Raw genomic sequence first — 26553 nt, forward strand, 5'->3', positions numbered from 1 at the left:
AATTTATTCCCCTTCAACTCTTCAAATGTGTTAGATCAGAATGCTGTTGCTTTTGGCTAAGCACTGTTGGGGAAGAAATTATACAAAGAGATAGCATGGGGAGAAATGACAGATACAGGTGAGGGGAAGGAAGGCAGCAAACCACACTGCCATGTGTGTACCTATGCAACAATCTTGCATGTTCTTCACATGTACCCCAAAACCTAAAATGCAATTAAAAAAAAAAGATAAAAAAATAAAAAAATAATAATAAAAAAAGAAATTATACAAAGAACAAGTTCAATATTATCTTTACAATAAATCGTAAATATCCTCATTAAGCTGTAAAATATCTAACATTTCAGGGATTATTTTGTAAACTAATTTAAAAAATCAGTATTCTGTTTATCTTTTCTTTCATTTTGACTTAGAACAAAAAGAGACTAAACATTTTAATTTGTCTATGTTATATATGTATATATTGATTGGTAAGTTTTTTATTTTTGGAGTTCTCAAGTAAATATTAGGTAGACTTTCAAGAATTCTTATTGTGGATCCAGAATGATAAAAGATCTGTTAGCTTTTGATTGTGTAAGGACATAAACTTTAGAAAGGTGAGACTGCCCAGATAAGGTCCTCTCTAATGATCTCTGATGTTCCCAGATTATCTAGATAAATACATACTCAAGGAAGCAGAGACACTTAAAACAGTGACGAGTGCTAAAGATGAGTGCCTGTTTGAGACTTGTCCTTAGAGTCCAATGCAAATGAATCTAATTGTAGTTATGTATAGTGGCTGTACCCCTAGTCCTTGTAGATCTTTAGATGAACAAAGTACAGTTTTCATAGATGCTATTCCAGGGAGTCTTGTCAGGAATATAAAGATATTTCCAAGAATTTAGAACGGAATGGAAAAAAGTCCGATTTCTGCTAGATAAGTGCTTCTGTGATACTCAGAGGTATTTTTGGCAAGCTGTATTTTAAAATTTTTACATTTGTTATTTATATATTATCTTAGAGTCATTTTATTTTATAGGGAATTTTAGTTGATGATTATCTATGGAAGAGTTCATGGAAACAGTAACTATTATGTGTTGTGATAGAAGAAATTGCTGCCAACTATTGTCCATTCTCCCACCAGAAATCCAAACTATATAATGCTGTAAGAACCCTTAAGAGGCTATCCCCTTAATCTTAGGATTAACTTAATATTCAGAGATTGAGTCCACTTCTGTTGGTATCATGGAATTTAAGACCCTATGGCACCTCAAGTATTATCTGGTTTAGTTGTCTTGTTTTATAGGAAAATGAATCCTAAAGGAAGAACTACCACACATTAGTGGCATTGCTAGACCTGAAACCCAGATCTAAGGCTGTCATGTGCTTTTCTCTATATAGTTCATCATAAATTCTAGAAAATGGTCCCCATTTGTTTATTTTGGAATTTGATTATGTCTGTGCTACTTAAAATAAGATGGTCATTATTTGGAGCAGAAATTGTTTCATAATATGGAGGTATGTATTTAACATTTTGTAAAAGTATTTGATCTGCATAAGATTTTAATGATTCTTGTAATTTTGTTGATTTTTTACTTTTAGCAGTAATACTGGTCACCTGTAACTGAAGTAGATATGTATTTCAGACATCTGATAGAAAACATATATTGGGTGGGGTGGTCAAATAAGAAAAAATAGAAAACTAAAGCTAAAAAGTATGATCAAGTGATTATATTGTTAACTAGTACCTGCTTGTGAGAATTTAAAAGCATTCATTTGTTTTTTAAGCCTAGCAGGACTAGAATTTTAACATGTTGAAGTGAATGCAAGATAAGATTTGTAAAAATAAATGACCAAACAAATGAAAAGAAAAAAAACTTGTAAATGCCAAATCTCCTTCACATTTTTTTTTCACAACTAACTTTCATAAATAGAGAAGTCTTTATGCATAATCTTTTCTATGCATAAAAAGTTTCCTTCCAACTCACTGCTATTGGACTTTCCTCCTTCTCCCTCCCCTGAAGTTGCTGTTAAGGTTGAAGGAAAGAAGAAAAGATCAAATGAATGAAGGATATGTAATCATATAAATGCTTCACTTGGAATGATGAAATGACTTTCATAGTTGCCTGTTAGAATGTAATTAAAATCATAAGCCTTTCCTTTGGCTTAAACTTTTCTTAAGAACTGGAAAATTGTGTTATTTTCCTTGTCCTAGGACAGAGTCTTTAAAACAATGATTACTAAGTGATGAAGATGAGTGAGACTTGTCCTTGGTGTCCAGTGAAAGTGAATCTTATTGCCCTTTCTACAGTAATACAGCACTCTAGGCAGCTGAGCTAATAACCAGCCACGAAAGAACTTAATAGGATGTTTCTCATTCTCTGATATGTTTGGAAAAATTGGAAAATCTCTAAAGATGAATGTAGCAATGTGCCTCTGAAAACAAGTGCAATTTAATTTTCCTTTGAGAAAGTGAAATTGTTTTTTAGATACAGTTTTTTTTTAACTCGTAAACTCCTGCTCTCATTTTTCATAGTTTTTCAGCAACACGTTGATTTTAACAAGACTTACCACTGTGTATTTCCTGTTTTTAGGTGACCCTGCTATCTGGGCTGGGCTAATGGCAGCCTATCATGCTGATGATAAACTGGCCCTAGTGAACAACACTCAGCCAAAGAGGATGGATTTATACTTGGCCCTGTTATCTGCTGTTACTGCTGCAAGTAAGTTTTAAAAAGCATCTGTATACATGATTTAATTCAGATTTCTTGAGTAGTTAAGTCAGGAACTCAAACAGCTTTAGCATATATTGTTATAAAAATATGTTCATTAAAAATCCATACATAGTATAATATTAGTATAGATGTTTGATAAACATATATATTTTTTTCTCTTCTCGATAGCTTAAAAGCCCAATAGGTTCTATTAGTTGAAATCTCTTTTTTGTAGCATTTACTTACTTGAGACTTCACCAGCATTTTAGGATAGAGGTGACCTGGAAAGAGTCCTTTGCTGAAACCAGTGTTGAAATTGTCCTGTGATTCCTCCTGGGAATCTTGGTCAGAGTAAGCTGTTAATCTAATCAGATTTATTTAACATGGTTTTGTTAAGTCTATAAATTTCTTCATTGAAAAGTGACATAGATTAACCTACTTACATTAATAAGTAGATTAGCCTACTTTTGTCTTGGGACATTAGCTTTTCACTGAATTAATTTTAGGTTATTAATCATTTTTTAGTAAATGTTAAGCATCATTACTGCCTGTCTTTTTGACCACCAGGGCAATTTAAGTAGGCTTTTGTTTAATGGTATTAGATTACAGAGTCTTTTCTAAGATTGAAATATTTTAATAAAATGAATTTTTTAAGTAGTAAATCAGAAATACCTATAACATAGTTATTGTTAAGCCATGTTCTCCAGATTGAAAGAAAGAGCAATCTACCTATTTTTAGTTTTTATTCACATTGACAATCTCTTACTTTGGTATGTTTAGACTATAGGCATATGAAGTGATTGTTGATATAACTGGATTAGTATCTATCATTTATTTTACTATTTTCTATTTGTTGCTCCTGTTCTTTGTTTCTATTTTTGTCCAGCTATTTTTCTGTGTTTTATAGTTTTAATTATGCCTTTCAGATGATGCTATTTTCTGTTTGTTAGCATGTCAGTTATATTTCCTTTTCGACATTTTTTTTTTTTAACTGGATGCCCTTTTTTACTGATTGCAGTATATGTTTACAATTAATCCAACTCCATTTTCAACTAACACTATACTACTTAATAGATGGTGCAAATCCTTATAACAAAACAAGCCTAATTATTGTCCTTTATGTCATTTCTCTTTTGCTTACACATAAACATCCACACATAAGCACATATAAACAAATATGTTGTTGCTATCATTATTTTAATTTTTTTTTTTTTTTAAGAGATGGGTTCTTGCTATGTTGCCCAGACTGGCCTCAAACTCCTGGGCTTAAGTGATACTACCACCTCAGCCTCCCAAGTCAAAGATACACCTTTTTTTTTTTTTTTTTTTTTAAGAGATGAGGTCTTGCTATCTTGCCCAGGCTGGTCTCAAACTCCTAAGCTCAAGCAATCCTCTTGTTTTGGCCTTCCAAATATTGGGATTACAGGTGTGAGCCACCACATCCAGCCTATATAGGTGAGATTACTTTCTTATAGGTAGCATAGGTTAGGTAATTTTTTTTTTTTTAACCATTCAGCCAATCTATATTTTCAATGGAAAGTTTAATTCATTTGCATTCAAGGTTACCATTGATATGTGATGCCTTATTTCTGTTGTTTAATTAATTGATTTTTTGTATCCTTTATTTCTTTCTCTCTTTATTGTATGTTACTGTATGTTGGTGGTTTTCCGTATTGGTACCATCTGTTTCCTTTCTCTTCCTCATTTGTATAATTGCTTTACCAGTGAGTTTTTACTTTTGTGTATTTTCATGATGATAAATGTCTCTTCTCTTTCAAGTTCAGATTCCATTAAGCATTTCTTGTAGGACTGGTCTAGTAGTGATATTTAGCTTTTACTTGTCTGGGAAAACTTTATTTTTCCCTCATTTATGAAGGATAACTTGGCCGGATATAGTGTCCTTGACTGAAAGTTTTTTTTGTTTTCAGCAGTTTGGATATATTATCTTATTCTCTACTTGCCTGTAAGGTTTCTGCTGACAAGTCTGCTGTTAGTCGGATGGGTATTCATTTATAAGTAGTATGCTTTTCTCTGGCTATTTTTAGTATTCTCTTTTTGTCTTTGACTTTTGACAAGTTAACTATAGTGTAACATGGAGAACATCTTTTGGAACTGTATATAATTGTGGATCTCTAAGCTTCCTCATGTTTTTGGATGTCTAAATCTCTTGCTAGAATTGGGATATTGTCATCTATTATTTTGTTAAATAGTTTTTCTAAACGAAATAATTATGTTTTCTTTTTGCCTTCTAGGATACTGAAAATTTAAATATGTGGGTGCTTTATGGTGTCCCATATGTCATGTGGGCTTTGCTTATTCTTTTGTATTTTTGTCTTACTAGGTAATTTAAAGACCTGTCTTCAAGTTCTGAGGCTCTTCTGCTTGATCTAGTCTATTGTTGAAGTTTTCGAATGTATTTTATTTATTCAATGAATTCCTCAGTTCTAGAATTTCTCTTTAGTTATTTCTTATGACAGCTATCTCTGTTAAATTTTTCAGTAGTATCCTAAATTAGTTTTTCCAATTTCTTTGTACTGGTTTTTTGTATTCTCTTCTTGTATCTTAGTGAGCTGCTTTATTATCATTATTTTGAATTTTCCCCCAGGATTTCATAAACTTCTTTTGGATTCAGATCTGTTGCTATAGAATTATTCTGTTCCTTTGGAGGTATCATATTTCATTGCTTTTTCTTGTTTCCTTTGTCTTACATTGATATATGCATATCTAATCTAACAGTCACTTTCAATTTTTGTGCTTTTTTTTGGTAGGGGAGCAATTTTTCCTGAAGATGTATCCATGGTGTTGTTTGAGTAGGTCACTTTGGCTTTGATTCTGAGTGTAGTCTCTGATTTCTTTGGTTGTAGACAGCATCAGTGATATTTGTGATTCTTTGGTGTATTAGGATATATTTGTTAGTGTAGGCATGGTGAAGTTTTGGTGGGGCCTGGGATGCCAGGTAGGCCAGTCTTTGGGCCCCAGTGGTGGCAGCAGTGGGCTAAGCTTGCCTGCCCTTGGATGCCAAAGCAGTGTACAGTGACACTGGTATTAGTGGGTTTAGGCAGACCCATTCTTGCGCCTTTATAGATGGATTGCTCAGGTGCCAGGAGTGACAGCATTGGTGTATTAGTCAGGGTTCTCTTAGAGGGACAGAACTAATACAGGAAAAGAACTAATATATATAAAAGAGAGTTTATTAAGTATTAACTTACATGATCACAAGGTCCCACAATAGGCTGTCTGCAAACTGAGGAGCAAGGAGAGCCAGTCCCAGTCCCAAAACTGAAGAACTTGAAGTTCCAATGTTTGAGGGCAGGAAGCATACAGCGTGGGAGAAAGCTGTAGGCTGGGAGGCTAGGCCTGTCTCTCATTTTCATGTTTTTCTGCCTGCTTTATATTCTCTGGAAGCTGATTATATTGTGCCCACCAGATTAAGAGTGGATCTGCCTTCACCAACCCACTGACTCACATATTAATCTCTTTTAGCAACACCATACAGACACACCCAGGATTAATACTTGGTGTCCCTCAATCCAATCAAGCTGACACTCAGTATTCACTATCACAGTTAGGCTGAGTGGGTAGATGTGTTCTTGAATCCCTGGGCAGCAGGCGTAGTTTGGTTGATGGCAGTAGCAGTGAGACAGCCCTCTGGGACCCAAGCCATCCACACTGGCATTGGTGGTGGCTGCAATGGACTGAGTGCACCAGTCCCCAGGCCCATACATGGTACATGTGGGTGAGCGCCAGCTGCAGGGTTAGCAGCACATTGGAAGGGCACAACCTCAGATCCCAGAGGAGGGCTCAAATGCTAATGGTGGTGGTCTGAGCTGGGTAATCCCCAGGCCCCAGGAAGGCATGCTTGGGTACTCTGGGGAGTGGAGCCAGGCCAGGTAGACCTGTCCTTAGGCTCCCTGGGGGTGCATGCAGGCCTTGGCTGTGATAGGCAGGGGCAGAATGATGCCGCCCTTGCCTGTCAGGGGGCTGCCAGCAAATGCTTTGTTGGGAGCAGCAGCTGCTGCATTGTGACCCTGCAACGAGGTAGAGTGGAGTTGCTTTCAGTGTGAGCAGCCATAGGCAGCTGGGGGTGGGGGTTGCAGGCTTCAGTCATGCCTCAGCTCTGCTGTATTCCAGTGCAGTGGTAGCTGCAGGGCAGTGGAATTTGTTCTCAGGGTACTTGAATATGCATGGCTATTCCCTACTGGTGGCTCATGGTGGCTGACGGTGGCTCTCACCTCAGCCCCAATATATTCCACTGATATTCCCTGCCCACAGCCACTGCTGCTGATTATCTACCAACAGCAGTGGCTGTGGGCAGGGAATATCAGTGGAGCTTCAGGGCTGTGGAGATACAGGTGCTCTTGGGCTGTGTGGCAAGACACAGCCTGGTAGAGGGCTGGGCTCTCAAAATAGTGCCGCACTGTAGCTGCTTAGGACTCAGGGGTTTGTGGGACTCAGTGTGAGCTCCCACTTTGGACCAGTGCCATTATTGTGTACTTCTCTATGTTAGTTTTAGGGCCTGCAAGGGTCACAGGGCTGTCTTGTGACTAGACTTATCAGAGTCTATGGCAGGAATGTAGACTGTTAGGGTACTCTTACTTACCCTTTCCCTGCATTTCAGGAGCCTTTCTAGGCTCCCAGCTGATCCCAGCTGAGCATACTATGCCACTGCCCTCTCCTTCCTTGCTTTTGGTGTTTCCTATCACTTTTCTATTGAGTTCCAGTGTGCTTTCTTAGATAATATATTTGAAGTATCATTATCTACTTGCTGTTTGGTTCCTTTCCATGGATGAGGCGAGTACCAAATGCATCTAATCAGCTGTCTTGAAGGCAACACTTCCTAATGAATTTTACCAACTATTTAAGGAAAAATAATACCAATTCTACTCAAATTCTTTCAGAAAATCTAAGATAGTAATACCTCTGACATCTTCTATGAGGCCAGCGTTACCCTAATACTAAAACCAGGCAAAGAACAACATTGCTTGTGTATGCAGATGGAGAAATTCATAACAAAACTTCAGCAATTCAAATCCAACAATACATAAAAATGATAAAAATACATCATGATCAATTATGGTTTATCCCAGGAATGCAAAATTGATGAAACATTTGAAAATGAATGTAATTTGCCATATTAGCACCTGTGAAAGATGCCGAAGAGGTTATACTACATGATTCCACTTAGATGAAATTTGTGGAAATGCAAATTGGTCAACGTGACAGAAAACACATTAGGAGCTGACTGGAGACAGAGGCCAAGGAAAGGAGGATAGAGTAGGTTGGGGACAAAAGTGATTACAAAGGGGAAAGAGGAAAATTTTGATAATGTTTAATATGTTCATTATCTAGATCGTGATGATGGTTCACTGATATGTATGTCAAATCTCATCAAAGTGTACGGTTTGAAAATGTGCACCTTATTTTACATTCATTATATCACAGTAAATCTTTACATGTTTTCAACAAATTATTTTATTGTTTCTTTAGAAGTCACAGTTATATGAGGCTTTGAGTTATTTAGCCACAAATATCCTGCCATGAAACTTCTCAGATACCTGCGTCTTGTCAGGATAGTCTGTGGTACATGTAGCACAGTAACTTTTAAAAATTGTGGGTGGATGATAAGTCTAATGGCAATTTTTTAGGAACCAGTTACTCCTCTGAGGACACATTATAAATTGCAGAAGAAAGTAACGTTGGCATTTTTTGTTTACAGTTAAAGACAAAAAATTCTTTGAAAATTACAACCAGTCTCTTGAAAAGTGGTCTCTCTCACAAGCTGTCACTGGTCTAATAGACACAGGAAGAATATCTGAAGCTGAAACTCTCTGTACAAAGGTATTATTATGGTGTATGCATTGGAATTCATGAATTCTTATTTCACTTGGAAAATAAATTCAAAAATGGAATGTGTGAGGCCAGACGTGGTGGGTCACTCCTATATTCCCAGAACTTTGGGAGATTGAGATGGGAGGATCACTTGAAGCCAGGAATTTGAGACCAGCCTGGGCAACAAAGTGAGAGGCTGTCTCTATAAAAAATTATAAAATTGGCTGGGCCTGGTGACGTATGCCTGTAGTTCCTGCTACTTGAGAGGCTGAGGCAGGAGAATTACTTGCGCCCAGGAATTTGAGGTTATGATGAGCCTTGATCGTGCCACTACACTCCAGCCTGGGAAACAGAGCAAGACCCTGTCTCAAAAAAAAAAAAAAAACAAAAAAAAGAGGAAAAGCATGTTATTTAAAGAACATGTAGTAGCATGTAGTAGTGGTGATGACAATTTTGATGATAACAACTAAAATTTACTGATTACTGTACTTGCCACAAACCAGTCACTGCATTTAGCATTTTGTATTTGAACTTCACAGCAATCTTATGATACAGGTATTTATTATTTTCCTCATTTTTACAGTTGAGAAGAACTAAGGGTTTAAAGAGGATACGTAATGTGCACAGGAGCTCACAATTAGGAATGGATAGAGTTGTGATTTAAACTCACATTTGTCTGACTCTAGGATTCAAACTTTTATTATCGGTCTTTAAAAACAAATTTTTATTAGTTTTTGGATACCATTAGAGAAGCAGTATTTTCCTTTGATTTCTGATTGCTTCCTTCTTAATGCTGTATTTTCCAATATCTCTTCAGTTTTCCAAAGTTCTGGATCACATAGAATGACTGAGGAGGTTGTCAAGTGGGTGACTGGAAACTACTCGGTAGTCTGTTTTTACGTGTCAGGATTATAGGGCTCTATGCTTCAGGCTTTGTGAATAAATGTGTACCACCTTGCCTAGAACATAGTAGGGGCTCAGTAAATATTTACTGAATGAATGAATGAGTTTCCAAAGTGCACTTAGAAATAATGTAATGGTTAAAGAGAATTTTGACCATGACTTTTCCTGAAAACATCATGTTTCATATGTGTAATGTTTTTGGAAAGATCAGCATACATTTTATAGAGAAGGAAGAATATACTTTTGAAGATTTCTTTGGTCCTCAAATTTTATGAAAAGCAGAGTAATACGTACATTTTATAGAGAAGGAAGAATAGACTTTTGAAGATTTCTTTGGTCCTCAAATTTTATGAAAAGCAGAGTAATACATTTTTTCTTTTATTTAAGGAATTCCATCTGAGGTAAGTTCAGGACAATTTATGCTTAGTAAACACCGTAAATGTTTACTAAGCATAAACTGACAGGACAATTTGTGCTTAGTAAATACAGGAAGTGTTTACAAAGCATAAATTGTCCGTTGCTCTGTGATCTCCGATAGAATAAGTGATGCCTTATGAACCTTTCCTTGTCGGTTTGTTGTTCCAATCTCTTAATTAGAAGAAAGCAATAAAATAAATTTTAGAAATACATTGAAGACTGTGATCTAATGAGTAAAAAGTAGAAAAGTAGGCTATTGAGAGACAAGCAATAAAGAAACAAATATTTGAAACAATAGTGGGAGGACTTGTATACAGAAATTCTTCATATATACATATATACGCACACACAGGATATAAGTATATATAATACATTTATGTATGTATGTAGGTAAGTATTTTAAGGAATAAGTAGTAGCTTAAGGAAATGGGAAAATAGGTCATTTTTCTTACTTGCAGTACTTGAAAACACTGTGTCTCGAAGAAAGACATATATCTTTGTTAATAAGTTAAGAAAGAAAAAATTCATGCCTCTTTCCTTCTTACACAGTATAGTTTATTCCAGTATAGAATAGTGATAGCCTTCCCACTTAATTTTATATTTTCTTACTTCAGCTATCTACTTACATTCAGAACCTAAATTTTTCAGGATATCACTTAAGAGTAAACTAAGTCAAAGGGAAATACATTGTACATTACAATAACAATAGCATTACTGATTTTAAAGGCTATTTAAATGTAAAGTTTGATATTTACGAGTTGTTCATTGTTTTTGTTTATTTAGTTTTTGCTGTTGTTTATTCTATAATAAGAAAAGGTATAAACATTCAGAATTTTATTTTCCGAATTTGGAGAATATGCCTTTTACTTTTAACATTTAAGAACCTGTTTGATATATTCCTATTTGGAATTTAATTTCTAGTATTTAAAAAGTAACCCTGATCAGCCAGCCGTTATCTTACTTTTGAGACAAGTTCAGTGTAAACCACTCCTGGAGTCACAAAAGCCACTCCCAGATGCTGTACTTGAAGAACTGCAAAAAACAGTCATGTCCAACTCAACCTCTTTTCCAGCTTGGCAGGTAAGTTTTCTCCTTTCTTATTTGATTCCTCAATTAAAACACTTCATACTATTAGTTAATGTCAGGGCTATGCTCCATCTTTATTTGGTTTGCTGTTACTCTTACTATGTTCTCTCTCAGTTTCAGCATGTAAAAGGCATTAGGGTTAGAGGAACTACGAAAGTGTAATACTAATTTAGGATCTACTACAATGATGATTTAAAGCTTTATAAATTTTCTCACTTTAAAACAGTGATGAAAAGACTGTCTTTTATATGGGTTGATATGTTATGGGCATTTTATAATAAGGGTACCATAATGGCATTTAACTCTGCCTTTAGAGGGGATGTGTATAGTTTCTCCCTAACTACTTTACAGATAACCTGTATTTAGTGCTTTTAGAAATAATTGTTTTCAGGATTAATGCTTGAATTAACAGATCATCTCTTTCAGTTGGCTCTGGTTATCCACAGTAACAAATGCACAATGATCACTGTGAGCTTTGTTCTTACTGATATTAAAATACAAGGAAGCATGTAATTATTTTTTATAATTTGTTATATTTATTATATATTTAATTTGTTATATTTAAATATAAATATAACATTTTATTTATAAACATTATAAATAAACATGTGCCCCAGAGAAAGTATCAAAGGGGCTTTTTGATACAGAAGTTTGTCTTATTATAATTAGTTTTATATTCTGATCTTTTATTATATCGGCTTCTTGATATCCCTGCTTCAGATAATTTTTTTAAAATTATCTGGCATAAAATTACTGGATTATGAAAACTATGCCTCCCTTTTACTGTCATTCTTTTTTCCCCTTTCTTAGAGTAAGTTTTCCATATGGGATTTAGGATTTAAGGTCAACGTCTATTTGACGTTAGAATATCTAGTTATCCTTGGATACAATTCACGTTGATGATTTCATATTCCCTATGAAAGGGAGAAATACATTGTCAAACTAAAAGGGAAAAATTGAAGGTAAATTGTATCTTAAGTGTATTAGTCCATTTTCACACTGCTGATAGAGACATACCTGGGTCTGGGCAATTTACAGAAAAAAGAGTTTTAATGGACTTACTGTTCTATGTGGCTTGGGAGGCTTCATAATTATGTTGGAAGGTGGAAGTCATGTCTCACATGGCAGCCAAGAGAAGAGAGTTTGTCCAGGGAAACCCCCATTTTTAAAAGCATCAGATCTTGTGAGACTTATTTGCTGTCACAAAAACAGCTTGGGAAAGACCTACCCCCATGATTCAGTTACCTTCTACTGGGTCCCTCCTATAACACATGGGAGTTCAAGATGAGATTTGGCTGGGACACAGCCAAATCATATCAGTGAGTAAAGTCTTAAGAGATTGTGTGTGTGTGTGTGTGTGTGTGTGCGCGCGTGCGTGCGTGTGTGTGTTATATAATTCACAAGGAATAAAGTTTAAAAATCTTAAAAGTACTACTCATTAAATATGCCTGTTTAACACCTCCCATATCAAGATACAGAACAGTTCTAGCAACCCAACTCCCTCCTCCAGGCCTCTGTCGGTTATCTCCTTGTTCCACTCCTCCAACCCCCAAATAAGGAAAACCTCTATTCTGACTTCTATTTAGTTTTTCCTGTTTTTGAACTTCATATCACTGGTTTACTCTTTTGTATCTGGTTGCTTTCACTCAACAGGATGTCTGTGAGATTCATTTGGTGGTTTCATGTAGCCATAGTTGTTTCATTTCATTTTATGAACATACTATAATATTTATTCATTTTACTATTGATGGACATTTGGGCATTTCCAAGTTTTGACTAGTATGAATAATGCTGCTGTGACCATCCTTGGACATGCTTTTTGGTGGGACATAGCATGTATGTATGGTTACTTTAATAGAGCTATCTAAAATGGTTATACCAGTTTACACTTCCACCAGCAGTGCATGAGCATTCCAAGTGCTGATATTACTAGATTGTTATGTTTTTCCCCCTTTGTGGTGACTATGTAGGTAGTAATATCTTGTGGTAGTTTTAACTTGTGTTTACCTGATATCTAATGACGTCAAACAACTTTTTATGTGCTTATTGAGCCTTTGGATATCCTCTGTGTAAAGTGCTTTGCATAATTCTTAATGGGCTATTCATTTTTTACTTAGTGAATTATTGGAATTTATTGTATTACCTGAATCCAAGCACATTTTTGGATATTTATTTTACAGATATTTTCTTAGATCTATGGCTGCCTTTATTAATGTTATTTTTTGATGAATAGTTTTTAATGCTAATGAAGTCTGATTATCGTTAATGCTTTATTGGGATATTCGATTTAAGGACTTTTTGCATACTCTACGTTCATAAAGATTTTTTTAAATGTTTTATTTTAGAAATTTTATTGTTTTACTATTGATGTTTAAGTCTGTAATTTATCCTGGGTTAATCTTTGTGAATATTGCAGAAGTTAAGATTTATTTTTACCCATAATTAACATAGTACCAATTTTTGAAAAGACCATTTGGTCCCATGGAATTACGGTGATGCCTTTATCATAAATCAGCTGTGTATGTATGGGTTGTTCAGGCCTCCTTACTATTTTCCATTGGTCTATTTGTTTATTCTTTTGTTTGTTTTTTATTCTTGAGTATAGCTTTATAGTTAGTCTTGATATGTGGTTAATATTAAAACCTCCAACTTTTTGTTTTCCTTCAAGTTTGTCTTAGGTCTTTTGCATTTCCAAATACAGTAGTCCCACCTTATCTGCAGGGAAGATGTCCCAACACCCCTAGTAGATGCCTGAAACTGCAAATAGTAATGAACCATACACACACACACACACACACACACACACACACACACACACACACGTTTTTTCCTATACATACGTACATACCTATGATAGTTTAATTTATAAATTAGGTAGACACAGTAAGAGATTAACAACAATAATAAAACAGTTCTAACAATGTACTATAATAAAAGTTATATGAATGTGGTCTCCCTCTTTCTCTCGGAGTATTTTATTGTATTGTACCACAGATAACTGAAACCACAGTTAAATAAGCCACTGTAAATTGTTAATTCTTACCCAAAAAAGTTCTGCTGGGATCTCAATTGAGATTGTTTGGAATCTGCAGTTTAAATTGGGGACAATTGACCAAGAAATACTGTACTGAATATTTTCCGTCCACAAATGTAGCATATTCTTCTATTTAATTAGTTTTAAATTTTTCACAGCAGTGTTTTGCAGTTTTCAACCTAGAAGTCTTTTATACTTTAGTGTTAAATTTATTTCTAGGTATTTGGTATTTTTGTTGTTGTTCCATTCTCTGTGTGTATGTGTGTTTAAATTATCTCCAAACATTTAAAAATTCGGTTGATTTTTATATCTTGACTTGTCAGCACCCTGCTAAATTCACTTATTCTTTGAAATGGTTTTGAATTTTGTACCTAGAGAGTTATGCAACTTTTACCTTTTTCTTCCCAATTTTTACATATTAAGGTTTTTTGTTGATTTGTTTGTTTTGCTTAATTGTACTGTCTGGAACCTTTCATACAAAGTTAAGAGTGGTGATAAGTAAACATTCTTGCTTTATTTTTACCTCAGGTGGAAAGCATTGACTATTTTGTTACTAAGTATGGTGTTTGCTGTAGGTTTTTGTCAATATCTTTATGAGATTAAGAAGATCCTACTCCAAATATGCTAAGAGAGGTTTTTCTTAAAAAATAATGTCTTGAATTTTATTGTCTTTTTTTATGGCATCTATGAAGATAATCTTTTTCTTTGTTCTATTAATATGGTGGATTATATTGATTATCAAATATTAAGCCAACTTTGCATTCTTAGAATAAGCCCTACTTGATCATTTTATATTATTATTTTTACATATTACTGGAGTTGATTTGCTAATAGTCAACTGTTGCTAAAAGAATTGGCGATATGACAACCTTTTTTGATCTGTAATTGTTTTTTGGGCACAGAACTTATCAATAACTAAATAAAAAATTTTGGTCCATCAAAGTTTATTGTATTTGTTGGAAGTGGGGATAGCAGACTGCATAGTAAACTAAAGTCCTTTGCCTCCTTCTCCCCTTTTTGTTTCTTAGTGGCTGGCACATGTGTATCAGTCCCAAGGAATGATGAGTGCTGCAGAGATGTGTTACAGAAAGAGTCTACAAGTGGCATCCCAACAGGGCAGTTGGAGTGGGAAGCTCTCAAGTCTGTTGAGACTAGCACTGCTTGCATTAAAAGTCTGTATGGTAAGATCATGTTACAATTACGATCATGAAAAATTGATTTTTTATCTTTCTTTGACATAAAGGCTTTTTACATAGTAATATTCTATTGAGTTCCTGCTGTTTCATTGTCTTCTAGTGTGGCTTCTTGATACACTTTGTATTTTGGGTTCTTGATGGACATAGAGTAACATAAATCTATAGACTACAGCAGAACATTGTCGATGTTTGGGGAAAAAAGATTACAGTTTTAAAAGTTGAATTATAGTAAGATATACATTTTTGTTTCTTTGTGAAACAAATTGTATTAGAATGAAATTTAGCTACTCAACTGCAACAAATGTTAATGGTAAACATTTTGGTCATTCTCATTTCAATTCAACATTCTCTAACAGGGATTTCTAATAAATTATGACTTGACAACCTATTTTCTGATACCAATTTATATATATCAATCTGAAAGTCTTACATGCTGATAGAGAAAATTTGTCAAGATAAATGTTTAAGTGGGAGTGAGGGCAAACTGCAGAACAGGATATGTGATATAATTCTAATGGAGTGTTCATATATGTGGTATGAATTTTTAAGGATGTATATCTCTAAATATACTATGTGTGTTTGTATGTGCATATGCTTAAAAGCACAAAGATATAATTATATGGAAAGATATATAAGACACATAATGGCAGTTACTTGGAGAAGGGGACTAGGGGTTTTAAAGGATGGTAGAAGAGAATTTTTTATTTTATATCTTTTGATAGTGTTTGGATTTTTGATCATATGCTTATTATTTTGTAATTAAAAGTTAAACTGTCATTCTTTTGGTTTTCTAGGGTTGGAAGAAATTATCCTAGAGAGCCCTAAAGTACCTTATGTTTTTACCATAGTAACCTATGAGAATGTTATTCACTTTATGCATTTTGACAATGAAATGTAAAGAATTAGGACTTTTTTTTTTTTTTTTTGGCTTTGGTGCCATTCCTGCAGAGTGCATTTAAGAGCTTTATGTTGGGCTAGTTCTGTTCGTCCTTGCTTTCTTGCTCTGTCAGTCTACCTTTGGGCATAGGAGGTTCTCTATAATGGTGGTGAATGAATGGGTAAATAATAATGTGTCCAGCTAATTGTAATACACTGTTTTGTTTTGTTTGCCCCATATTTATGTATAACGAAGATCTTTATGACCTTGATAACTGATGAGCTATAGAAGCCACCCGTAGTACCTATTACATGCTTTTCAATTTGTGAACTGGAGAAGTAGACACTCTTTTACCCTAACTTATTATTTGTTACTTTTCAATATTATTTGCTGATTTTTATTAATGCTAGGAAATTAAATCTGACCATGAATAGAACAAATTAGTAATAGTTGTAATAATAGCAAACTGTAGCACTTAGTCTGTGCTAGGATAAGTGCTTTACACTTATTTACTTATTTAATAGTCACAATAACCTTATTTGACAGATGAAGAATTAGCTTACAGTTTAGTAATACCCATGTATACCTGCCCCCCTCCTGCCCCACCTGTACCAGTACAACACCACAAAAGTGTTTTCTCTGAGAGCCTATGTTCTGGTTCTACCATTTACTACTTGTGAAACCTTCAGCCAGTTAAACTGATTAAAGCTCTTTCTTTTTCTGTAGTAGTGGAGATCAGAATACCTACTTTGCCTTCTTGTGGCATTGTTTGAATAATGACATAATGTTTACAAGTGCCTTTGTAAACCTTAAAGCACTATCAATCCAATTTGTTCTTGAAAAAAAGCATTTGACATCCAAGAATTATAAAGGGGATACCATATTTCTATGGCAAACAGCTGGCAATATGGGGAAGATAAATATATTAAAATAAGGCTTTTATAGAAGACTACTGTATATATGATAATATGTGATCTGTATGTAAAACTGACAGGTTGGCTAACATACTAGATATCAGATTCCAAAGTGAGATATCAGATCAAGATAGATTACAGTAGCATACAGGATCCTCCAGTATCACCTGAACTCAACCCTGAGCCATGGGATATTTCAGTGTTCCCAGGGCTGCAGCATGCAGCTCAGGAGTATGGAGCTGAGATCCATGGCTGGCACGTGAGATGGGGAGGAGCTCCTATCCTCAAGAACCGAGAGGGGTGAGATGCATGGGTTCCTGGGCAAGGGGAAGAATGGGGCATGCCTCCCTTACAAGGCCAGTCCAGAAAGGTTTTGGCATATCTCCCTGTCATAGCTTCTGCACGAGAGGATCCTGCAATGCAAATCAGCTAACAAAAGTAATGTGGGCATGGTGTGAATGATCAGAGGGGGCTTCCCCTAGGCCCCAGAGGAGACCCAGTGAGGGGGTCATTTCTACCCTGTCACCGCCATCACCACTGAAGAGCATGCCTGTGAATGTGAAGAAGTACAAAAGAGCCGTGTAGCTAAGTATTAGCCTAGGTACCTACTATTACTCTTATGCACTTTCTACTGGATTGTAGCCCAAACTGCAACACCAAAAATTATCTTGCTAATATATGCACCTGTGAAACCAAGTGGAAGAATTCACCTACATGTAGAGATCCTGTACAGAGCCCTGGCTCTTTGGGACCATCCAGAAATGAAACCAACTGACTACACTCAACTTATACCACAGTTAAAGGAACACCAACTGTATTAGTCTGTTGCATTGCTATAAAGAAATACCTGAGATTGGGTCATTTATAAACAAAAGAGGCTTAATTGGCTCATTGGCATCCCTGAGAGAGGATAAGCAACTTGGAAATGTATATTAGTCCACAAAAATTTTCCTAAACTTGCTAGAGAGGTTGACATACAAATCTAAGAAATACAGAAAACCCGAGCTATGCATTATACAAGATGATCATCCCCCGGCACATAGTCATCAGATTTACCAAGGTATTGCAAAAGAAGTCTTAAAGGCAGCTAGAGAGAAGGGTCAGATCACATACAGAGGAATCCAGTCAGGCTAGCAGCAGACCTCTCCGCAGAAATGTTACAAGCCAGAAGCAGAAGAGTTTGGTGCCTATTTTCAGCATCCTTTTTTTCTTTTCTTTTTTTTTTCTTGTTCCAAAGCATCCTTAATGAAAAGAAATTCTGACCAAGAATTTCGTATCACACCAAATTAAACTAAATAAGTGAAGAGCAAGCAAATGCTGAGGGAATTCCTTGGTACTAGTACAAAAACACATTGACCAATGGAATAGAATAGAAAACTCAGAAATAAAGCTGTACACCTATAACCATCTGACCTTTGACAAGGCTGACAAAAGTAAGCAATGGAGAAAGGACTTCCCTATTCAGTAAATTGTACTGGGCCAACTGGCTAGTCATAAGGAGAAGAATGAAATTAGACCCTTACCTTTCAGCATATATACAGACTAACTCAAAATGGATTAAAGATTTAAATGCAAGACCTCAAACTATTAAAATTCTAAAAGAAAACCTAAAAATACCTTTTTTGACACCGGCCTTGGCAAAGAATTTTTGACTAAGTTTCCAAAAGCAATTTTAAGAAAACAAAAATTGACAAATGGGAATCTAGAAGAATCTGGAAGTTTCCACATTGCTAGAGAGAGCGAGAAGCATAGAATACATTTGCTAGATTAGTGGAACTGCAGATGAGCAGGGCTGGCTTCAGGGGCATGCAGCCTCTGAAGTTACACAGGGTGCCATACTTGATTTTATGCTCTGTAGTTGCTATCTTGAAATTCTTGATAATTTGTACACAAAGGGCCCTCCGCTTTATTTTGCACTGAGCCCCATAGCTATGTTGCTGGGGCTGCAGATGTGAGAGTACCCATGAAGTTGGGAGTCTCTGCTAAAGCCAGGTTGGGAAAAAGAGCTTTAAATATGTGTCAGCCCTGGAGAGCTTGGCACCACCTTACAATGGCACCAGTTAAATGCAAACTTCTAGTATTTTAATAGAGGCCTGAAGCTACAATTAGCCATGGGAGGTGGGAGTACTGGGGAAGAGGAACCAGCCACCTGCAACTGCCTATAGCCATAACCTAGCCTGGGAGCTGAGGGAATTGGGAGGCCGGGGGGGGGGGGGGGGGGAGGGGAAGGGGGCAGGGAAGTATGTGCAAATACTACTTTTCAGTGAAGACTAAAGTGTTGATAAAAAAAGGACATTCTAATTGAGACTGTATTTGTGAATGAATGTAAGAAAAATGTACCTAAGACTCACAGGGCCTAATGTAATTTACATCCAGGGAGACAGAAAAAGTATCTCTCAGATAAATGTTAAAGAGATAGTGGGAGAAGAAAATAGAAATGCATTCTGATCACTTTTTTCAGTATGCCGTTTATATATAGTAACTTTTTGCTTATAAAATCATCCTTGGGCTAACTTTACAGAGTGTTTTATATGATTTCATAGAATTTAGAGAGTACATTATTAAAAGCAGTGATAGTTTTATGTTACTGGTTTTAAAAATATGTTAAGAATAATTGTATTAGAATGTGCCTTGCCTTACTTTCTTTGTCAGATGTACCCAAGGTCTCACTATTTATAGAAGATGCATTATAACCTCTGTTCTCTATTTTCACAATACTGCACTCAGAGATAATTGCTCTAATTTTTGTTATATAATTTAGTGTTTGAAATAGACCATATATATAGACTCATTATATTGACTTTATTAAAATATGTATTCTGGATACTTGTTATGAATTCTTGGTCAAAATTGGAGATTTTTTTTAAATGAAACTTTTTAATGCATTTTTTTCTCTGTATGTAATTCACTAAAGTGTTCATCACTTTAGTTTGTTACTGTTTCTTCAGAAATACTTACCTTTGTTACTTCTGAGTCAGTACCTGATAGGAGAATAAAGCTTGTAACCCAGGATAGTGATACATTAACATCTTTGCCATAAAGTAAAAAATTTTAAAGGTTTTTAGTATTGATTATTTTGATTTAAATCTTTATCTCTATCTGTTTTGTACTTTTTTATATTGGGAATGTATTACAATACTTTATTTCAGCCTTTCCTCTCTCCTTAGATAATTTTTGAAATGTAGAACTTTCTATTTATCACTACCAGTTAAAGAAACAATTATGTTAAATTTAGTTTTGCGTATTTGGTAGACCAAGATTGATAGAGATTATTCACCTTATTAGTATAACAGTGCATTTTCTTTGAACAAATATGTTTGTGTTTTTTAAATGATATCTCCTGTTTGAAAACTTCCTTTATCCAAGTCTGCCCCATTTTTAGCTCCTTAAGGGCAGGGATCAGATCTTAAATCATTTTGTAGTAATTATACTCCTTCTATTATTTATATGGTGACTTGCACAAATAGGTACTCAATAATTAGAATTGGATTGCATGCTTTTAAAGTAAATATGCCAAATCTTTGAGTTAGTATTTGTCTTATATTTTTATAGGCTAACATTTCCAATGATCACTGGCCATCTTTGGTTCAAGAAGCTACAACTGAGGCCTTGAAACTTTGCTTTTGTCCGCTGGCTGTTCTTTTACAAGCTTTGTTACAATTCAACCGCAAAATGGGGGCAAGGTATGAAGAATCTTCGTCTTTTTCTTGTAAATGCTTCTTCACTTTAAACCCTTCTAGGAAAGAAGGAAAGGTTATAAACTTTAAAGTTTTATAACAGACTAATTTAACAAATGTTAGGGGATATTTATATATTTTTATCTATTTTGGAAGGACTGGTTCCAGAAATCCCATAAGGGAGAAAAAAAAGTTTTGTGTTTGTTTAAAAAGGCAATTTGATATGTATTTATAGGATATGAGGGGTTTGCCATGGTAGCATTTCCAGTGAAGAAGGCCTTGGAGTTTTTGTTCTTCACTGTGTTATGAGGTGCCAACAGTGTGATGTGGATTCTAGAATCAGATAAAACCAAAAGACTCCAGTTCAAGGCTGCATTGCCAAACGTTCTTGGTAATGTAATAAGCTATGAAAAAAGTAATAAATATTGAAAAGACAGAGACATGTTGTTTATAAATGATGTGGTTTCCTGTCTAGAAAGTCCAAAAGCTGCTCTGATCAAAATATTTAAAAATCTGTCACAACATTTATATTTGAAGTATACTTAAATTCGAAGAAAAGTACTTAAAGATCACATGGGTAAAAAATACAGGCAAGAATACTTTAAGATTTTGAAAATATTTAGTTCTAATATCTATTACATATAATACAAAGCATTTGTAAGTAAAGCAGTGATTGAGGAACACACAATAGAATAGAATAGGTATGGTAGAAAAGGAGGTTAATACATATAAATAGCGAAAGACACATCACAAAATAGGGATGGTGGAAGGTTAAGACCCTATGGCTGATTAGCAATTCCAGCACTATTTATTAATATTTATTTATTTTGGGCCATTTTTGTGTGTGATGAATTTTACTAAGAAATGTTTTAGGCTATAATATAAACTTCCTAATGAATTACTTCTGCTCATGCTCAGTGTTGGTAACTTAGAGAGTACAAACCCCCTTCACCTCCCACTCCAATAATCTTTGTTAACACCTCCCATAATCTGTATCACCTTTAAAAATCTAGCCCAAATAAAGATGTAGTCTAAGAAAAATAACACTGTGCTCACTATGTGATCCCTCTGCAAAAACATCTTCAAAGCAAGTTATTTAGTTCCTGCTTCAAACTAATTGCTGCTTAGAAGATCCTTCTATTTGGCAGTTCTGAATATACTATGGTTTATGTTATTTTTAGCAGTATAGAAGTTTTGGAGTCATAGATGTTAGTGAATTAGGAAAGAAAAAATTAGAACACAGCTGTAAATCAGCCTGCTATTATGTGGGTTCACATTATCATACACATCCTTGAAAACGTACACTAAAAGCCTGATATGATATACATAGCCTATAGTGTAAATGTTGACTATTTCTTGTTCCACTCTTTATCATCTTTGTATTATTTGGTGACTTATTTAGTTTCTGCCTATTTTTCAAAAAGATTAAAAGTAGGGCACTCAAAGGAGCTCATTGAATAGGGACTGTCTCCCTGTTCTCTTTGGAATGAGCCTTGATTTACTTCTCTGCCGTATGAGAATAACTACCTATCTAATAAGGTTGTGAACATTAAATATAACTATATGTATAAACATTTAGCATAGTACCTAGTGCACGATAAACAGTTAATAGATATTAACTGTTATTATCTGAATTAAAAAATCATAATCAGGTATCACATCTGCAAAAATATGAGAAAGATAATGTATGTGTGAGATTAGTATGGGAAATATGGTAATTTGCATGCTTTGGACTAAATGTGTCTTTTCTTCCAGAGAGACACGGCGTCTTTTGGAGAGAGTGGTATATCAGCCTGGCTATCCCAAATCTATTGTATCAACTGCACGTTGGTACCTACTGAGACACTTATATGCCAAAGATGACTATGAGCTTATTGATGTAAGGCATTGATTTTATTTAAAGTGCTTTGTCTTTGACCTAAGGGTTTTAGAGTTATTATTCAAAATTACTTCACTTTTATGATTGAATTTTTTAAAACTGAATGTGTAATTGTTTGGCTAACAAAGGACTACAAGGTCTACTGTTGCATCTGTTGAAAGTAGAGAAATATGCACATTGTTTGAAGGTTAAATATATAGTTTGTATCTTACCAATGGTTAGTTATGACATTCTCCTTTCAATGTCAGAATATTAAAAGCTGGGGCCCCTTGGCATGAATAACAGAATTGTTAAAACCTGTGTTTAAAAATAGTTTAGTGTCAATTTAACCTGTATATGTACAAATGCCTTTATATGGGGAAGCTATACAGGGTTGAGCATCCCTAAAGACTGAAATGCTCCAAAATCTGAAACTTTTGAGTACCAACAACCTTGGGGTCATGATCAGTTGCGAAGCATGTTATAAGTAATTGGATGCTAACCCTAGGTGACAAATAGATTTCCTTTTTTATTTTCAGTAGTAAAATATAACAGATTCACGGATATTTTTATATATCACTCCATTACTGCATTTCTATGAGCTTTTTTAAGTGAAAGAGAAGGGTAGAATTTTAGGGAGCTTGTCTAATTGCAGGACTTTATCTTTGAACCAGTGAGAACATCACAAGTTTAAAAGTTATCCATTAAATGAACTGAGGTTTATAAAAAGTTGCAAACTGCTGATCTAAAGCCCTAACCTAGAGACATGACCGTCTAAACCCAACCTAAACCAGTATCAAAAGTCAGTGTTTTCATTCCCTTTTTTGGCCAGAAAGGAATGACTTGACTACACTCCCTTTCATATTATTTATATACCTTTGCTATTTCTTTAGAAATGGATGGATAAAATATTTTACCCAGTTTTTGGTAAACACTGGATTATTTTACAGTAAAGAAAAAGTCGTAAGAATGAAGCAACGAATCAAGACTTTTTCCCAAAGCAACATTTGTTTAAAACTATAGCTATTCATTCCTTTTCTTTTTTAAATAAATGAATCTAAAGAAGTTGAAGTTTTTAAGTTTATTTAAGCAAGAAGCAAGTAAAAGTGGCCAAGTGGCAAACCGAAGGAGAAAATATATTTGCATTAATTATCACTGGTCTTGTTTTACTATCACAACAATTATACTGTTTTTGCCTGCCTATATTTCTCATTTCCTGAACTCAGAATATGATACACTTCTTACAGTCTTTTTAACCCAGTTTCTCATCTTCAGAGATCTCAATCTACTGAAATGGTGGAATGCACAGTTTTTTCTTGGGTGTGAGTCGAGGGTGGGTACTGTCCTGTGCAATGTTGGATATCTAACAGCATCCTTGGTCTGCTAGGTGCTAGTTGTATTTTTGTGGCCATTGCTGTGGAGGTAGATAGGATGGAGTTGGAGGTAACAGACTCCTACTGGAATGTTCATATTTTTTTTTTTTTAAATTATTTGCCTTCTTCTTGCCTTTACTATAAAATACATGTGACAGTTTCTACTCTAATTCTTACGGGATGGCTCTGGCATCTAAATGTATAAACATATATGTATCCAAAATTATTTTGAGTAATGTAGAGAATACACAAATGTATTGGGTTAAAATTGTCATGACTTTAGCCAACAGTTTTAAAAACACGATGAAAATCAGTGAAAAGCTTTTTCAGTACCTTCAGTGTTTTGAAATACTGTTTGCCTTTTGGTGAAACATAAAACATTAAAGAAATAGTAAAGAAAACAGTGCTTGGAGAAAGGTATTGTAATCAACATATTGCAAACCAAAAAGGCAGACATGTATGAATACTGAGAGACAGTTCACCATGGATCTCTTGCATTCCTAGAAATCCAGTGAGTAGGAAGCCTGATTACTCTTTGTTCTAGTCTGTCTTTTCAAAGATATTTGTATAGTGAACATCCTTGGAAGAAAGAGATAGTATCTCCCTCCAGGACAAAGGGTAGATATTCCTGTCCATTATAAAAGATTAAGCATCTAGGTTTGGGGTTCCCTTCTTGTAATGCAACCGACTACATATGTGAGAAACTGTATCAGTCCATCCACGTCACAAGCTGAGAGGACAAGAACAGAGGCAGATATGTTGACGCTCATGCTGCTTACAATACGTTGAGTAATGATGACTTTGCTTTGTAACCTAAGAGTCCTGTGTCTTCTGGCAGTACCTACGGAACTGTGACAAGCTAACATATTAGCTTGCAACTAGAGCAAAATCTCAGACCCTTCACAGTGCTTGACAGTGAACGACCAAAAAATATTTTAGTATGAATGATCAGCTGAAATTGAATCTTCTAGTTTGTGAAATTGGTGAAATCATGGAAATGTTCTGATAAAGCCTAGAACCTGGAGCCTAGATCCTGAGCTGTGGTTTCAAAAGGGAGCAATTTCATTTGAACAGTTCTATGCATAAAGTGGTCTTTTTGGATAAGGGTTTAGAGGTGACAGTATTATAAACAAAGCCACCAAACAAAAGCTTTGATTTTATAATGATAGGAATCAGGCTGGGCACAGTGGCTCATGCCTGTTATCCCAGCACTTTGGGAGACCAAGGCCAGCAGATTACTTGAGGTCAGAAGTTTGAGACCTGCCTGGCCCCATCTCTACTAAAAATACAAAAATTACCCAGGTGTGGTGGTGAGCACCTGTAATCCCAGCTATTTGGAAGCCTGAGGTGGGAGAATCGCTTGAACCCAGGAAGTAGAGGTTGCAGTGAGCTGAGATTGTATGACTGCCCTCCAGCCTGGATGACAGAGCAAGACTCTGTCTCAAAAAAAAAAAAAAAAAAAAAAATGATACCAATCAGAATGTTGGCGGCTATACTGCTTTGAATAAATTGTTCATCTCTCTGATGTTAGCTTTGTTCGAACAATTAATATCTGAAAAAGTGACTAAAGATTGCACACTTTTTCTAGTGTAGTTTGATGTTGCTTTTTCAAGACTGTCGCCCTTGGATTACTCAGCTTCAATGAATCAAAATACAGATATTGTTAATAAACAAAATACTAATGTTCCTGTATATGATTTCCCACAGGTGCTGGTAAACAATGCCAAAACCCATGGAGATGCAAGAGCATTGGAACTGAATCAGAGATTGTCCTCACAATAGCAATGGATTATTTTATAGTAAGAAAGCAAAGAAAAAGCTCTAAGAATGAAGCAATGAATCAAGACTTTTTTCTGAAGCAACATTTTTTTTTTAAACTATGTTTATTCCTTTTCTAAAGGAATCTAAAGAAGTTGAAGTTTTTAAGTTAGGGATGCAATTTTTCATTAACTGTAAACCTGATTTTAATCTGAAAAAAAGAAAAATAATTTGGAAAGACCGGAACGAAAGGAAAACCATTGTTCTCTTGATTGCCTAAACATCATTTTTAAACCATTATTTTCTGCATCTTGCATGGTGCACAGTAGAACATCTCTTACTGTAATCCCTTACAATAAAGCCTTAATAGCCATTTTCTAAGTAATATGCAAAAGTAGATTAGCACAGTGCACAATTTTCTTTTATTGAAAATCAAATTCAAAGATTTAATTTCTGCTATGAATTCTAGAGTTCAGCAAACCAACTCATCGTAAAATCTAATTTTGTAACTTATTTATCTAGTGATTCATCTCAGATTCTGTTGAAGAAACATAATATAAATGTTGATAAGTCTAGACTCTAATGGATATGTTTATATAATTCTGAACACTCAGGTGTGTGAATGCAATTAAAAACATTAATGGAAAATAATGCTGACAATATTTAATTGATCATGCATTTCCTTCAATTATGATGGAAAAACTTGAACTTTCTGAAATAAAACCAAAATACAGTGTCTTATTTTTTGTAGTATCAATATCAGACATAATTTCTAAATTTCAAATTTTAAAACTTGAAAGCACAGTTAATCTATTTTTTTAAGTTCTACATATTTGAAGAAACTATATCACTTTGGATTTGTGGTTTTAAAAGTATTTTCAGACACATAAATATATTATTTATTATACAGAAGATATGTGGTTACATGATTTATGTATGTG

General features: G+C 34.9%; 1 protein-coding gene across 3 annotated transcripts in view; it reads left to right on the forward strand.

Moving 5' to 3' along the window:
- SKIC3 (SKI3 subunit of superkiller complex) overlaps positions 1-26353 on the forward strand; it is a 93672-nt gene extending 67319 nt beyond the window's left edge. For all 3 annotated transcript variants that reach the window (XM_010340357.3, XM_074383424.1, XM_074383417.1), the window contains 7 exons: positions 2571-2699; positions 8407-8528; positions 10761-10919; positions 14988-15140; positions 20499-20629; positions 22379-22502; positions 25562-26353. In XM_010340357.3, the coding sequence (XP_010338659.3) occupies positions 2571-2699; positions 8407-8528; positions 10761-10919; positions 14988-15140; positions 20499-20629; positions 22379-22502; positions 25562-25636 (893 nt within the window). In that variant the 3' untranslated portion in view covers positions 25637-26353. The remainder of the gene's footprint in view (positions 1-2570; positions 2700-8406; positions 8529-10760; positions 10920-14987; positions 15141-20498; positions 20630-22378; positions 22503-25561) is intronic.
- Positions 26354-26553: the final 200 nt, after the last annotated feature.

This window comes from Saimiri boliviensis, chromosome 1, assembly GCF_048565385.1.
Source record: "Saimiri boliviensis isolate mSaiBol1 chromosome 1, mSaiBol1.pri, whole genome shotgun sequence".
Taxonomy (NCBI): Eukaryota; Metazoa; Chordata; class Mammalia; order Primates; family Cebidae; genus Saimiri; species Saimiri boliviensis.